Source organism: Acinonyx jubatus, chromosome C2 (genome assembly GCF_027475565.1).
Source record: "Acinonyx jubatus isolate Ajub_Pintada_27869175 chromosome C2, VMU_Ajub_asm_v1.0, whole genome shotgun sequence".
NCBI lineage: Eukaryota > Metazoa > Chordata > Mammalia > Carnivora > Felidae > Acinonyx > Acinonyx jubatus.
The window spans coordinates 9,074,451-9,087,764 of record NC_069384.1 but is presented as its reverse complement, the minus strand read 5'-3'; the positions used below and the strand labels follow the sequence as shown (position 1 = coordinate 9,087,764).

Here is a 13,314-nt window from a genome sequence, read left to right as displayed (position 1 = left end):
GAGCCCATTGTGGGGCTTGAACCCACAAACCATGAGATCATGACCTGAGCCGGAGTCAGCACTCAACTGAGCCAACCAGGCATCCCCAAACACTCAATATTATTTTCTTGAAATACTTGTGAAGAGACCAGCCATTTGACCATTCTTTTTTTTTTTTTTTTTTTTAAATGTTTTATTAACAGAGACAGAGCATAAGCAGGAAAGGGACAAAGAGAGAGGGAGACACAGAATCCAAAGCAGGCTCCAGGCTCTGAGCTGTCAGCACAGAGCCCGATATGAGGCTTGAACTCACGAACTGTGAGATCATGACCTGAGTTGAGCCAGAGTCAGACGTTTAACCAGCTGAGCCAACCCTCAACTATTCTTAAACGGAAAAACCCTTCTTAGGGACATTGCATAGGTAAATGGACTACAGCATACGTGAATGAATTTATAACAAGAGTTTCTTTGCAAATTTTTAGAAACAGCAACAAAATCAACAGAACAAAAGTTTCAGTTGCTGATGGCAACGGGCCCTCCCTGGGGGAGATAGCCCAGAGTGAGCTCATCTTATATTTGTCAGCTTGCAAATTCTTGGACACAGCACTTTCTTTTCCGCCTGACAAGATGCCGTTGTTTCAAATGTAAGTCAGATAAGCCCGTGTGCCCTCCTTGAATTGGTGACTTTCCTCGTGAGCACTTTCACTTGTTCTGTACAGGGTGGGAGAAGCCGCCGTAGGGGTTTCTGGTGGCCCACGAGCCTCCTCAGAATACCAGATGTCAGAGTGCTTACAACGCCTGTGGTTTTCTGGATTTGCTTCACAGTAGTGTTGATGGCTGGGTTTCTGTGGTGTATGCGCGTTTAGGTAGTTTTGCTACCGAATGCTCGTAAAACGAGAGTCACGGACTGGTGGTCCTCACTGCATTTGCGTAGATTTCTTCGTCTGTTTGTTTTTAATAAGTGGAACAGGCTGTCTCCACTTCACTTTGCCCCTATTGGCTTACATTTCCTGTAGGCTTAACACAGCTGCTCATACATTTAATTTCATGCCACTTCTCTCTGTCCTGCCCCCTCTAAAGAAAGAGTTATCACGTAGAAATGTTTGTGGTTAAAATGTGGGTTCTTTCCAACAGCATATTACAAAGTGAAAGAACCCAATCTGAAATGGCTTGAAATAGTATGATTCCAACTCTGTGGTACTCCGGAAAAGGCAAAACTATGGAGACGGTCAAAAAAGATTGTCAGGGATTACAAGACAGGAGTCAGAGCACAGAGGATTTTTAGAACACTGAAACTACTTTATTTGGTACCTTGATGACGAATACATGTCATTATACATTTATTCAAAGCCATAGAATGCACACCACCAAGAGTGCACCCTGAAGTGAACTCTGGCCTTGGATGATAACACAAATTCATGTCATTTCACTGATTATAACAAACGTACCGCTCTGGTGGGGTATTGATAGCGGGGAAGGCATTGCGTGGAGAGGAGGCTGGGGGCACATGGGAAGCCTCTGTACGTACTTCCTGCTCCACTGTGTTGCAAACCTAAAACTGCTCCAAAAAGGAAAGTTTTTTTAAAAGTGGGTTCTGATGTATATGATTGCATAGCTGCGTTACTCATAAAAGGTGGAGGAAATCTAAAGTCCACGAATGTACGAGAGGGTAAATAACGTTGGTATATCCTTACAATGAAACATTCAGCAAAAAAAAAAAAAAAAGAAAGAAATACTGATGTGTCCTCCAACATGGATGGACCTTGACCATATTATGTTAAGCGAAAGAAGCCAGTCACAAAGAACCACATATTGCATGATTCTGTTTCTATGAAATGCCAAATATATTTTCAAACAAGAAAATATGTAGAGGCAGAAAATAGATTGAGGGGATGTAAGGGGTTGAGGGGCGATAGCTAGAGGGAGCGGGTATTCTTTTCGGGGTGATGAAAAAAATATCCTAAAATTGATTATGGTGGTGGATAAACAATTCTGTGAATAAACTAAAAGCTAATTCAATTATGTACCTCAGATGGGCGTACTATAGGGTATGTGAATTATTTCTCCATAAACCTGTTGAAAAATCTTTTTCGAAGTGAGCTCTGAGCCAGCACGCCTGACCTCGGATTGTTTTCATCCAGTTACAGGTGGGCATTTGTCCCAGAAGTGGACACGGAGGTCCCTGCCTTCCTGTCAGACCTAGAGGAGAAACACCAAGAATGCAAACCCCACACTGTTAGGATTCTAGAACTTCTAAAGTTAAAATACGGGGTAAACGTCTTCCTTTTTACAGTCAGTGTTTGTGGCGGAGGGGAGAGAGGCTAGGCAGTGAGGGCTGCGAGAGAAGCCCGTCATGTGCCACTTGATCTTAATGACCGAATAGTTTTCAGAAGTTCTTTGGTCTGAGTGTTAAAACTCGGAGGTGGTCCAAATCCCGTCTTTATTTCCTCATTGGCACGTCACTTTCTCTGCCCACATGCTGAGGTGCGCCTCCTGGAGAACCACAATCACGTGGAAGAGGTTTCGCACAGAGTCGGTTTATTAGGCGGAGGAAGGCCCTGCAGGAAGAATAGGGGCCTCGGGGAGAGGGGAGGGGCTGGGGTGAAATCCCGGCGGGAAACGTCGGTTGAAGACCTCGCGTTTGAATTTTTTGGGAAACTGCCACCAGTGCTGACGATGAGTGGTCCCCAGAGAACCCATCGCTTAGATTTGCTGCCCACATGTCCTTGGCCCGCACCTCTAACCCTTAACAAAGCTTTATCATCTTTATGCGGTGTTTTTGTTTTTGTAGGAAATTGGCAGCTCTGATGAGATCAGCGCAAAGAATGAATTCCCTCTGCTGCACCAACATTCTGTTTCCAGCATTAGGCAGTTGATGCCATTCTTCCAGACTCTAAATCGTGCTTTTAAAACCCAGAGTAAGCTGTCTGCCGACACCCAAGGACCTCCAGTCTTAGAGTTCCCGGTCACAGATAGCCCGAGGGTCTTGCAACAGCTAGAAGAATGTGTTGAGTATGATTTTTTGGAACATCTGGAATGTTAGCCCCATAAGACAGGATTTGTTTAATCCATTTACCGATACGTCAGTGACAACCAGGATACGTGCGTTCTAAATGAGAAAGGAGCCAAGGATAGTGCTTTTTAAACAAGTCAATTTCGATTTTGAAGGTAGATTTCAGATAATTTTCTGTTGGGCAACAAAACACACCTCCCTAAATGCCTTGTAATATATTTGGATCTGATTGTATGTTTCGTCTTCAATTTATGTAAAGAAAATAAAGTTAATGTATCATCTAATGCAAGCACAAAATTCATAATATGAAGCATGAAGGCAATGAAGAGTTGTTTTCTTTGTTGATGCAGCTATATGGGCTGTCTCGGTATATTTCTCTAAAAGTTTACACTTGTTGGGTATTACTCTTAACCCCTCACACGTATGTCCTTTAAAATGTTTATTTTGGTACCACATTTTAAAGCCAAAATACATTGTTTTCTGAAAATAATAATTGCCCATTACCATTGACTGTTCAGCAGTGGTGAGGGCTTGAAGATATCTCAATGTATTTAACTCTTGCTCATTAAAATCACATATTAAGGGGCACCCGGCTGGGGCGCTTGGGTGGCTCAGTCAGAAGAGCCACCGACTTCAGCTCAGATCGTGATCGTGAGGTCCGTGAGTTCGAGCCTGGCATCGGGCTGTGTGCTGACAGCTCAGAGCCTGGAGTCTGCTTCAGATCCTGTCCCTCTCTCTCTTTCTCTCTCTGCCCCTATCCCTGCTCGCATGCGCACACTCGCTCACTCACTGTTTCTCTCTCGCTCTCAAAAAATAAACATTTTTTAAAAGGGGGGGATGCCTGGCTGTCTCAATCAGAAGAATGTGCGACTCTTGATCTTGGGGTTGTGAGTTTGAGCCCCGTGTTGGTTGTAAAGTTTATAAATAAATAAACTTTAAAATAAATCACGCATTAAAATCACAGTGCATCCAGCTTTGAAAGAAATACATAGTTTTCAGAACTCTGACAGCTGTAACCTTAGTTATGTACCATGATGTGCCTTGCCAGCACTTTCCATTTAACATAAATCAGTCGATGTAGTCACGGAGCCTTTAATGCCTGAAGCTTCTGTCAGAGAAACGGACTCTCGACTCTTCCCTTTTCCTTTGTCCTTTCTGGGATCTCTTTACCACTTTGTAGACCTCACTGTTCATTAAAATAATCCCTTCCTAAACACAGACTCCTCTCTCCTGGCAGGGGGTCACCCCACTCCTGCCGAGCCTCTCTATCTTAAGCCAGCTACCCTATTTAGAATCCTGGCTCGGCTGCGGGAGCCTGAACTCTCTGCCAGGGAGCATGGTTTGCCTTCCAGACTTGCCTACCTCATGTCCCCTTTTCAGCCTCCAGAGCATCGCATGAAGTCGGGTTCCAGGCCAGATGATGCACACTGGCCTAATGCGTGCCCTCTGTCCATCCTTTCTGCACGCCAGGGATCGGTTTGGAATTAACCAGCATCGTCGGTTAAGTTTCCCGTAACAACCTACTGGTTCCTAGCGTGTGTGCAGTGTAGAAGCAATTTGTGTCAAGAGCCCCAGTACGGGATTTGGGGAGGACAGAACCACCCGATTACCTACATAAGGGCTCAAAAGAAGAATTCAAGCTCACCACTAGAAATAGGGGTATTCATACAAATATGTGTTAAGAATTACATGAAAATGATGGGTTTGTGCGTGTAAGGGGTATCTCTAAGAACATTTGCAAGCTTGGTGACTAACGCTTTGAATACCGAAGCGTAGAGCTATAATTTCTACGTAAGTTCTGTGAGTTTGCTGTAATTCAGACTGTGAAGCGATAACCATATGCCGATCAATAGTTAACCTCAAGGGCATGCATATGTTCATACCTCAGAATTTACAAAACTAGTAACTTACATCATCGGGAGCTATTCTGCCATCTGTGCTTAGATTTACAAATTCTGTTGATGGTTTTTCTCTCTAGTATCTAAAACAGCTTAATGGTCTCTGAACATGTGTGTGCAAATGAATCCTTATTTATTAAATGGAAATCTTAAAAGGAATCCCATAGTACATCATGGAACACTAAGGAAGTCTTATCAACGTGATGCACGTTTAAATCTTTAGTTCGTGAATACCGTAGGAGTTGGGGTTATAAGCTGTGAGGTCGGCTTGCCTGGGTGTGGTGTTCAGCTTCCCCACATACTAGCGTGAACAAAACTTGTGCCTCGGTTTTCTCATCTATAAAATGGGACTATCGAATGCAACTGCATCTTAGGGTTCTAGCAACTAACCATTTCTGTGATCTGTGAACAGTTTTGCACACCTCAGTGAAAAAGAAGCCTGTGCCCACCCCAATATCAGTAAGATGAGCAGGAGCAAGGTTAGCGGTTCCGTATTTTCTTCTTACTTTGGAACCGAGGCCCTTCACCACACTGTGGAGCCAACTGCTCTGCCTCCATTCCTCCCGGTGGAAATGCTCCGCATCCAGCCCTCAGCCACTGCACTGAGGGCAGGGAGTGTGCTGGGAGAGGTGGGACTTGCCAGGAGTGGCCGTAGCCAAGGAGAACAGGCTGGTGCTCTAACAGAGCGGGTTTGAACACACACAGCTGCGGGCAGTGTCGGTGGGAGGGTGGCCCATGCGTGCGGATGAACCGATCCCTGTAACTAGAGTGCTTTCCAGGGGCCAGGCACGGTGCCAGGCGCCTCCCGGGCATCACATTCTCTCTTCCCACCCCCTTGGGAAGTAGAGGCTTACCCCATTCTACAAGGCCAGCAGAGCTAGGAAACGGATCCTAGATCTGCCTCCCTCTTAGAGCCCTTTTCTCCACCCCTGTGCTGAGAAAATTAGACAGGAAATCCCCATGGTGGCTACTGCTGTTCCGTAATGTGTGGAAGACAAGTTTCTGAAACTACCCCGCCCATGTATGACTTCCTGCAAAACCAGCTCGTGCTAGGGCCACAGCACAGAGAAAGTAGCGCCTAGCTTTGAAAGTGTGGCGAGATCTGTTTTTAGAGGAGAACACGCCTTGTTTTCCAGTATTTGTACATTATGCGCGGTTAAATTGGGAGAAATGGCTAGGTTTGCCAAAGTAGTTAAGGAAGGTTGAACTTAAAAGTTTTGAACTACCCAGACAGGTTCTGTGTCATTGGAATAAAATGCTTTGGTGTTAAGACAATGCCTGCTAGCGGGTATTACTTGCAGTTCAGTGAGACACATAAACCAATGAACGTGCAAAGTCAACACCTTCAAAGAGAATACGATTAGCAGCAGAATGCGGATGAGCCAAGGGCACCTGAGGAGTCTCCACGTTCTACCTGAAGGAGCAACTGGGCTCGTGAGGGTCAAGTTAGTACCCTGTGTGTGTGATGATGTGTATGTGTTTTGTTACGTCGTGCAGTAATCATTCCACACCATTGCATCCTCTCCAACCGGACTTGGTGCTGTCTCTGAAGTTCAGAGTGAAGAGGACCCCTGCAAGCATTTTTCAGGCTGGATAGGGGTATCCTGAGGTTAGAAATCTGTCAGTTACGGTTAGAATCCAGCAGAGGAACTATGCTTAGCAAGGGTCCTCCCACCTGCATGTGCACCAGGACCACCTGGAGAGCTTGCAAACTTGCAGGATGCCTAGCCTCCTCCCCAGAGAGTCTGAGTCAGTAGAAAGGGTGACATTCAGGAATCTGCATGTGTAACAAGTTATTTTTGTCACCGGTGCTTCCTGGATCATTCTTGGAGACACGCTAGTTTTCAGAGCAATTTATTCATAAGTATGACGTGGAAACCAGGAGGAAGCCAGCAAGGCTGAACTTGTTTGGTTACTTCTCATCCTATATAGGTAGCTCCTTCCAGGCGGTTCTCCATCGAAATCAAGTAAGTCCACCTTTAAACCAATGGGAAAGGAAATACATTTTGAAATACTATGGGTCTAGGGGCGCCTGGGGGGCTCAAGTCGGTTAAGCGTCCGACTTCGGCTCAGGTCATGATCTCACGGTCTGTGAGTCCCAGCCCCACGTCGGGCTCTGTGCTGACAGCTCGGAGCCTGGAGCCTGCTTCGGACTCTGTGTCTCCCTCTCTCTGCCCCTTGCCCGCTCACACGCTGCCTCTCTCTCTCTCTCAAAAGTAAATAAACACCAAAAAAAATTTTTAAATACTGTGGGTCTAGGAGAGGAGTAAAGTAGTTCCTCAACGAGTTAAAAATAGAATTACCATATGATCCAGCAATTTCACTAAAAAGAACTAAAACCAGGGGCGCCTGGGTGGCTCAGTTGCTTAAGCGTCTGACTTCAGCTCAGGTCAGGATCTCACGGTCTGTAAGTTCGAGCCCGGCGTCGGGCCCTGTCCTGACAGCTCAGAGCCTGCTTCAGATTCTGTGTCTCCCTCTCCCTCTGCCCCTCCCCTGCTCATGCTCTGTTTCTCTCACTCTCAAAAATGAATAAATATTTAAAATTTTTTTTTAAAAAGAACTGAAAACAGGGTCTCAGATATTTTATTTATTTATTTATTTTACCGTTTATTTTTGACAGAGAGAGCAAGCAAGCACGAGTGGTTCGTGTGTGAACCCATAAACCGTGAGTCATGACCCGAGCTGAAGTTGGACGCTCATCCGACTGAGCCGCCCAGGTGCCCCTGGGGTCTCAGATATTTGTACACCTACGTTTATGGCAGCATTATCCAAAATAGCCAACAGGTGGAAATGACCCAAATGTCCATTGACAGATGAATGGCTAAACAAAATGTGGTCTATCCACACAACAGAATATTATTCAGTCTTAAAAAGGAAGGGAATTCTCACACATGCTACAGCATGGGTGAACCTTGAGGACATTAGGGTACGTAAACCAGTCGCAGAAGGACAAACGGATAACTCCACTTGCATGAGGGACCTGAAGTAGCCAAAGTCATAGACACAAAGTAGAAGGGTGGATACCGGGGGCTGGGAGAGGGGGATGGGGAGTTCATGTCTAATGGGTACAGTGTTTCAGTTTGGAAAGATGAGAAAGTTCTGGAGATGTGTGATGGTGACACCACAATGTGTGCGTAATTAAGGTCACTGTATTGTACACTGAAAAAGGGTGAAAATGGCAAATTTCATGTTCTGTGTATGTTACCCCCAATAAAAATTCTAACACAAAACCAAAATTACTGTGAGTTTAAAAGGAGGGCACGGAAGAGGGTCTAAGCCAGGGTTCCCCTTATGCGATGAACAGTGTCTGTCTCATCCTGGGTTTCCCCCACAAAGTCAACCAGAAGCAGAGGGAAGGTGGGAATTTAATCCTTGGGACCTGGAGGCCTCTCGTCTGTCTCTTCTGTCTCCCCTAACCACTCGGCATTTTAATCTCTTGCATATCTTTTCTATGTTGTTCCAGCTGCGTGATACTCTTTTCCTTCACCTGACACGTCCCACTCAAATTGTTTATGTAACAAACATATGGGAGCCAGTCTTTGAGATCCGAATTCCTCAGTCTTGCTTCTTTCTGCAGCTCCTCAGACACAGTGAGGCACTTTGTCACAGGACAGCCCTATTAGAGCACCTACTAATGTCATAGCCCATCGCTGGCTGCGAGGCAGGCGCCCTTTTGTGGAAGAGAGAGACCCTGTATCTTCTTCAGTTCCTTTGGGGTCTGGCATATGTAGGCTGTCCACAGTAACTAGATGAAGAACATAAAGGTTGATGTTTCTGATAAAGGTGGTGCTGGAGGAGGAAGAAAGAATAGGAAACCCCAGTTTGAATAAAGTAATTTGTAGGACTAGACAGTGGGGGGCTCAGGGAACAGTGGGTTTTGGGCCCCAAACTTAGACCCTCTCTAGTAACCACTCCCCGGAGGCTCCTGCTGTCTCACTGAGCACCCAGTGTTGGCGCACGAGGGCACTCTTCTTGGCTTGCTGTCCCCACTCTTCCCTGCTGGTCCTTGAACTACCTGATTTCACAGTCAGCCCAACCCACCTGAAAAACATGTGAAGACTGCCTTTTCTATCCTCCATGAGCGTGTCCTCAATTCTCATTGGACCCTTTGACAACAAAACACTGCTGTACTGTGTGGGGGGTGAACACTTGGCCCTGGGCACCACCGTGCTGGTTGGAGAGCTCTTTGTGTTATAGTAAAGCTACTATCTTAACTCATAAGCACTTGATTGTATATTCTTCCAGGTTTCCCTTGCAACTGTTTTCCATTTGTTTCTGAATCTAAGCCAGCTTAAGCATCTAATTGTTAAGGAATCTAAATTTCTTCGGGAAACAGACGAGTTGTCTAATATGATTGGGAGAGGTGGAGCTTGTGGTTAATCAAAGAGCATGATTGGCCTAAAGGCAATCAGACTCAATAAAAAGTTAATACATATACACTAAGGGACACCTTGCTAGCTCGGTCAGTAGAGCATGTGACGCTTGATCTTGGGGTTGTAGGTTCGAGCCCCACTTTGGGGGTAGGAATTACTTAATACAATCTTAGGGGCACCTGGGTGGCTCGGTCAGTTAAGCGTCCAAGTCTTGGTTTCAACCGGGTCATGATCTCACAGTTTGTGAGTTCCAGCCCCACATTGGGCTCTGTGCTGATAGCACGAAGTTTGCTTGGGATTCTGTCTCTCCCTCTCTCTGTCCCTCCCCCACTCATGCTCATTCTCTTGCACTTGCTGTTTCTCAAAATACATAAATAAACTTTAAAAAATGAAAATAAAATCTTTATACACACATATGCATATATATACATCAATATAGTTTTTTTGACATCAACATCTCTAACTGGCTAGTTATGAGACAGATGAAATCCCACTTACAATAACAACAACAATAAAATATCCAGGAAAAAAAAAAAGCTTCATAAGAACTCCTTGAAGAAAATATTTCTGAAGGAGTAAAGGACACTTGGAGTGAAAGGAAAGGCTCACTAGGTCTTAAAGAGGAAGATTCAACATCATCAAGTTGCAAATTCTAAATTAATCTATGAATTTAAGGCAATCCCCCAGAAACAACACTTGGTTTTTGTTTTGTTTTGTTTTAACAAGATAAACTCATCCTAAATTTTATTTGGAAAAATAGGCAAAAGTAGCCAGAAATTTTCTGAAAACAAGGAGTAAAGAAGAGAACTACACTGAGTAGGTCTTGAAACATATTATAAAGCTAAAATAATTGGTACTAGCGCAGGAATGGACAGCAGATCAACAGAATAAAATAGAAAGTCCATCAATGGACACAAATGCATAGAAAAATGTCGTATTCGAACCAATAGGGGGAAAGACAGGTGGCTTATTTGATAAATGGTATTGGGATAGCTGGGTAACCAACAGAAAAAAATAAGAAATTGGATTTATACCTCCCATCTTTCACCAAAATAAATTCCAAAGAGATCAAAGATTGAAACCATGAAGAAACCATAAAAATACTAGAAGAAATCAAGAGAAGGCATTTATATAAGCCAATAATGATCATTTTTAGATGAATACAAATCCCAGAAGCCATAAGAGAAAGTTCAAAAATTTTGGCTATATGAATTTTCTTTTAAAAATTCTGCATAAAAAAATCATAAGCATGGGGCGCCTGGGTGGCGCAGTCGGTTAAGCGTCCGACTTCAGCCAGGTCACGATCTCGCGGTCCGTGAGTTCGAGCCCCACATCAGGCTCTGGGCTGATGGCTCAGAGCCTGGAGCCTGTTTCCGATTCTGTGTCTCCCTCTCTCTCTGCCCCTTCCCCGTTCATGCTCTGTCTCTCTCTGTCCCAAAAATAAATAAACGTTGAAAAAGAAATCATAAGCAAAGTAAAAGACAAATGGCAAACTGAGAAACATATTTGAAAAGACTCCTTTTATGAAGGGCTAATTTTTCCAATACTCAAAGAACACCTATTGAAAGATAAAGTATAGAAAGATGGGCAAAAGAAATGAACGGGGGGTTCTACACACACGAAAAAACAATTGGCTTTAACACGTGTCAAATAATGTCCAAACTTACAATATAAGGAAAAACTTAAAATTGCTCTGAAATATTATTCACTGACCATTTCAGCAGACATTAGTATTAGGGGAAAACAGGATCCCTTCTACAAATAAGGAATATAAATTAGTACAGGCTCTTTGGAGGAAATTTGTCAATTTCTATCAAAACTATGATTGGGTGTATCTTTTGACCCAACAATCCTACTTTTGGGAATTTTTCTGATATACATGTATAACTTACATAAAAATTATTCACCGTAGTCTTATTGATAATAACAAAACTTTGGAGACAACCTTTGCCCACCAGCACAAGGAAGGATTGGCTAAAGAAATTACAATACATCAATAAAATGGAATGTTATTGAGGAATCCAGCTGGCTCAGTCGGTAGAACATGTAACTCTTGATCTTAGGGTCAATGAGTTCGATCCCCATGTGGGGCATAGAGATTACTTAAAAAAAATGTTAGGAAGTTGCAAAATAACATGAGGAAGTTCTTTAGGCTGTTTTGGAAGGATCTACAAAATATACTGTTCAGTGTAAAAGTCAAGGTGCATATCTGTATAGGTTTGTGAAAGCAACCAGATTTCACATTGTATTTATTAAATCAGGGAGAGATTTTATTTGACAAATATTCTAACTCCTGTATGGACTTTAAACATTTCTCTTTCCTTGACCTAGTCCATTTTCCTTTGACTTAGTCCTACAAAAATACTGTAGGCTGGGTGGCTTAAACAACAAACATTCATTTCTCACGGTTCTGGAGGCTAAGAGTTCAAGGTCAAGGTACCTTCCTGGTTGTTCCTGCCTTGTCTTCACATTGCACAAGAGTTGAGGGAGCTCTGGCGGGTCTATTTTATTATAAGGGCACTAATATTCATGAAGGCTCCACCTTTGTGACATAATCACCTCTCAAAGGCTCCACCAAATACATTCATTGGGGGCTAGGATTTCAATGTATGAATTTGTGGGGGAGACAAACATTCAGTCTATAGCGCTCCCCAAATAAGATAGTTTTCTATCATTAAAAAAATCACATCAAACTCAGCTTTTTTTTTAAAAATAAAGGTTTCCATGTAAGCTTGGGTTTGATACAAGTACCAGAGGGGTGTGGTGGGGCATTTATTTCCCTGTAAAATCCCCTTTTATACCAATGTAGTGTAAGTTCAGCCTGTACGTGTTTGCCTCACATTTTTTTCGATATGAGTAAGCCTTGAGGATGTAGAATTCCACAGTGTGCTCAATTGTGTTAAAAAAAAAAAAAGGGTGGGGGGGGACAAGAATCTGTATGTATAGGTAAGTACTTGCTTGCACATGAATATATTGTCTACGCTTGTAGTTGTCCTAACAAATTACCACAAATTTAGTGGCTTAAAATTACAGAAATTTCTTCTCTTCCAGTTCTGAAGGCCAGATGTCTGAAATAAGTTTCATTGAGCTGAAACCAAGCTGTCTGCAGGGCTTCATTCCCTCTGCAAACTCTGGGGGCTCTAAAATGGAGTGGCCTCACCTTTTCCAGCTTCTAGAGCTCATTCCTGGCATTCTTTGGCTCAAGACCCCTTCTTTTCAAAATCAGCAGTATAGCATCTTCAAGTCTCTCTCTGCTGCAGAGGCCAAATAACCTTCTGCGATCCCATCTCCCTCTGTCCCTGTCTTATATAACTTTTTCTTTTAAGTTTATTTATTTATTTTGAGAGAAGAGAGAGTACGAGAGAGGTAGGAGCAGAGAGAGGGAAAGACCAGAATCTCAAGCAGGCTCCATGCTGCCAGCAGAGAGCCCGATGCAGGGCTCAAACTCAGGAATCCTGTGAGATCATGACCTGAGCTGAAGTCAAAAGTCTGACGCTTAACTGAGCCACCCAGGTTGCCCCTGTGTCTGTCTTACAAAGACCCTTGGGATTGCATCTAGGGCCCAACCACATAATCCAGGCTAATCTCATCTCAAAATGTGCTAAACAGCATATGATCAATAAGGGAAGTTGGAATAATGATAATAGTAATAAGTGAAGAAGTTGTCAGACCTAGACTGACACAGCACTATACTAGTAAATTAAAACTCTTTGGATTCCCACAAAACGATAGTTGAGACTCATCAAATTGATTTCACAAGTCACAAATGGGCCACGATTTATTTAACCAACACAGTCTTGAGATCGTAAGTTCAAGAGAGGAAACCTTGGCTATTTTGTTCACCACGGCATCCTTAGAGCCCTGACGTTGACAGATATGAAGAAGGCTCTCAATAAAGAGTTGATAAAAAAGCCTGTTACATAACAATCTTAAAGCTGGAGGGAACTGAGAAATTATCCAGTGCAGGGCATTACAAAGGGTAGTAACTAGCACCCTGATTTAGGCGATTCACATTATGTCATTTGCCCAATGAGTGAGTGGCAAGGGTGAC

At 43.5% G+C, this 13,314-nt stretch overlaps 1 protein-coding gene across 5 annotated transcripts in view; it reads left to right on the top strand.

Annotated features, from left to right (window-relative positions):
• Window positions 1-3,276, top strand: part of DOP1B (DOP1 leucine zipper like protein B) — a 97,135-nt gene extending 93,859 nt beyond the window's left edge. For 3 of the 5 annotated variants that reach the window (XM_053220579.1, XM_027041642.2, XM_027041641.2), the window contains exons 34-36: window positions 462-623; window positions 2,121-2,250; window positions 2,771-3,276. In XM_053220579.1, the coding sequence (XP_053076554.1) occupies window positions 462-623; window positions 2,121-2,250; window positions 2,771-3,022 (544 nt within the window). In that variant the 3' untranslated portion in view covers window positions 3,023-3,276. Of the gene's footprint in view, window positions 1-461; window positions 624-2,120; window positions 2,251-2,770 lie in introns of those variants that run through there. The other 2 variants (XM_053220580.1, XR_003414757.2) reach the window with 2 other exon arrangements.
• The last annotated feature ends 10,038 nt before the right edge of the window (window positions 3,277-13,314 follow it).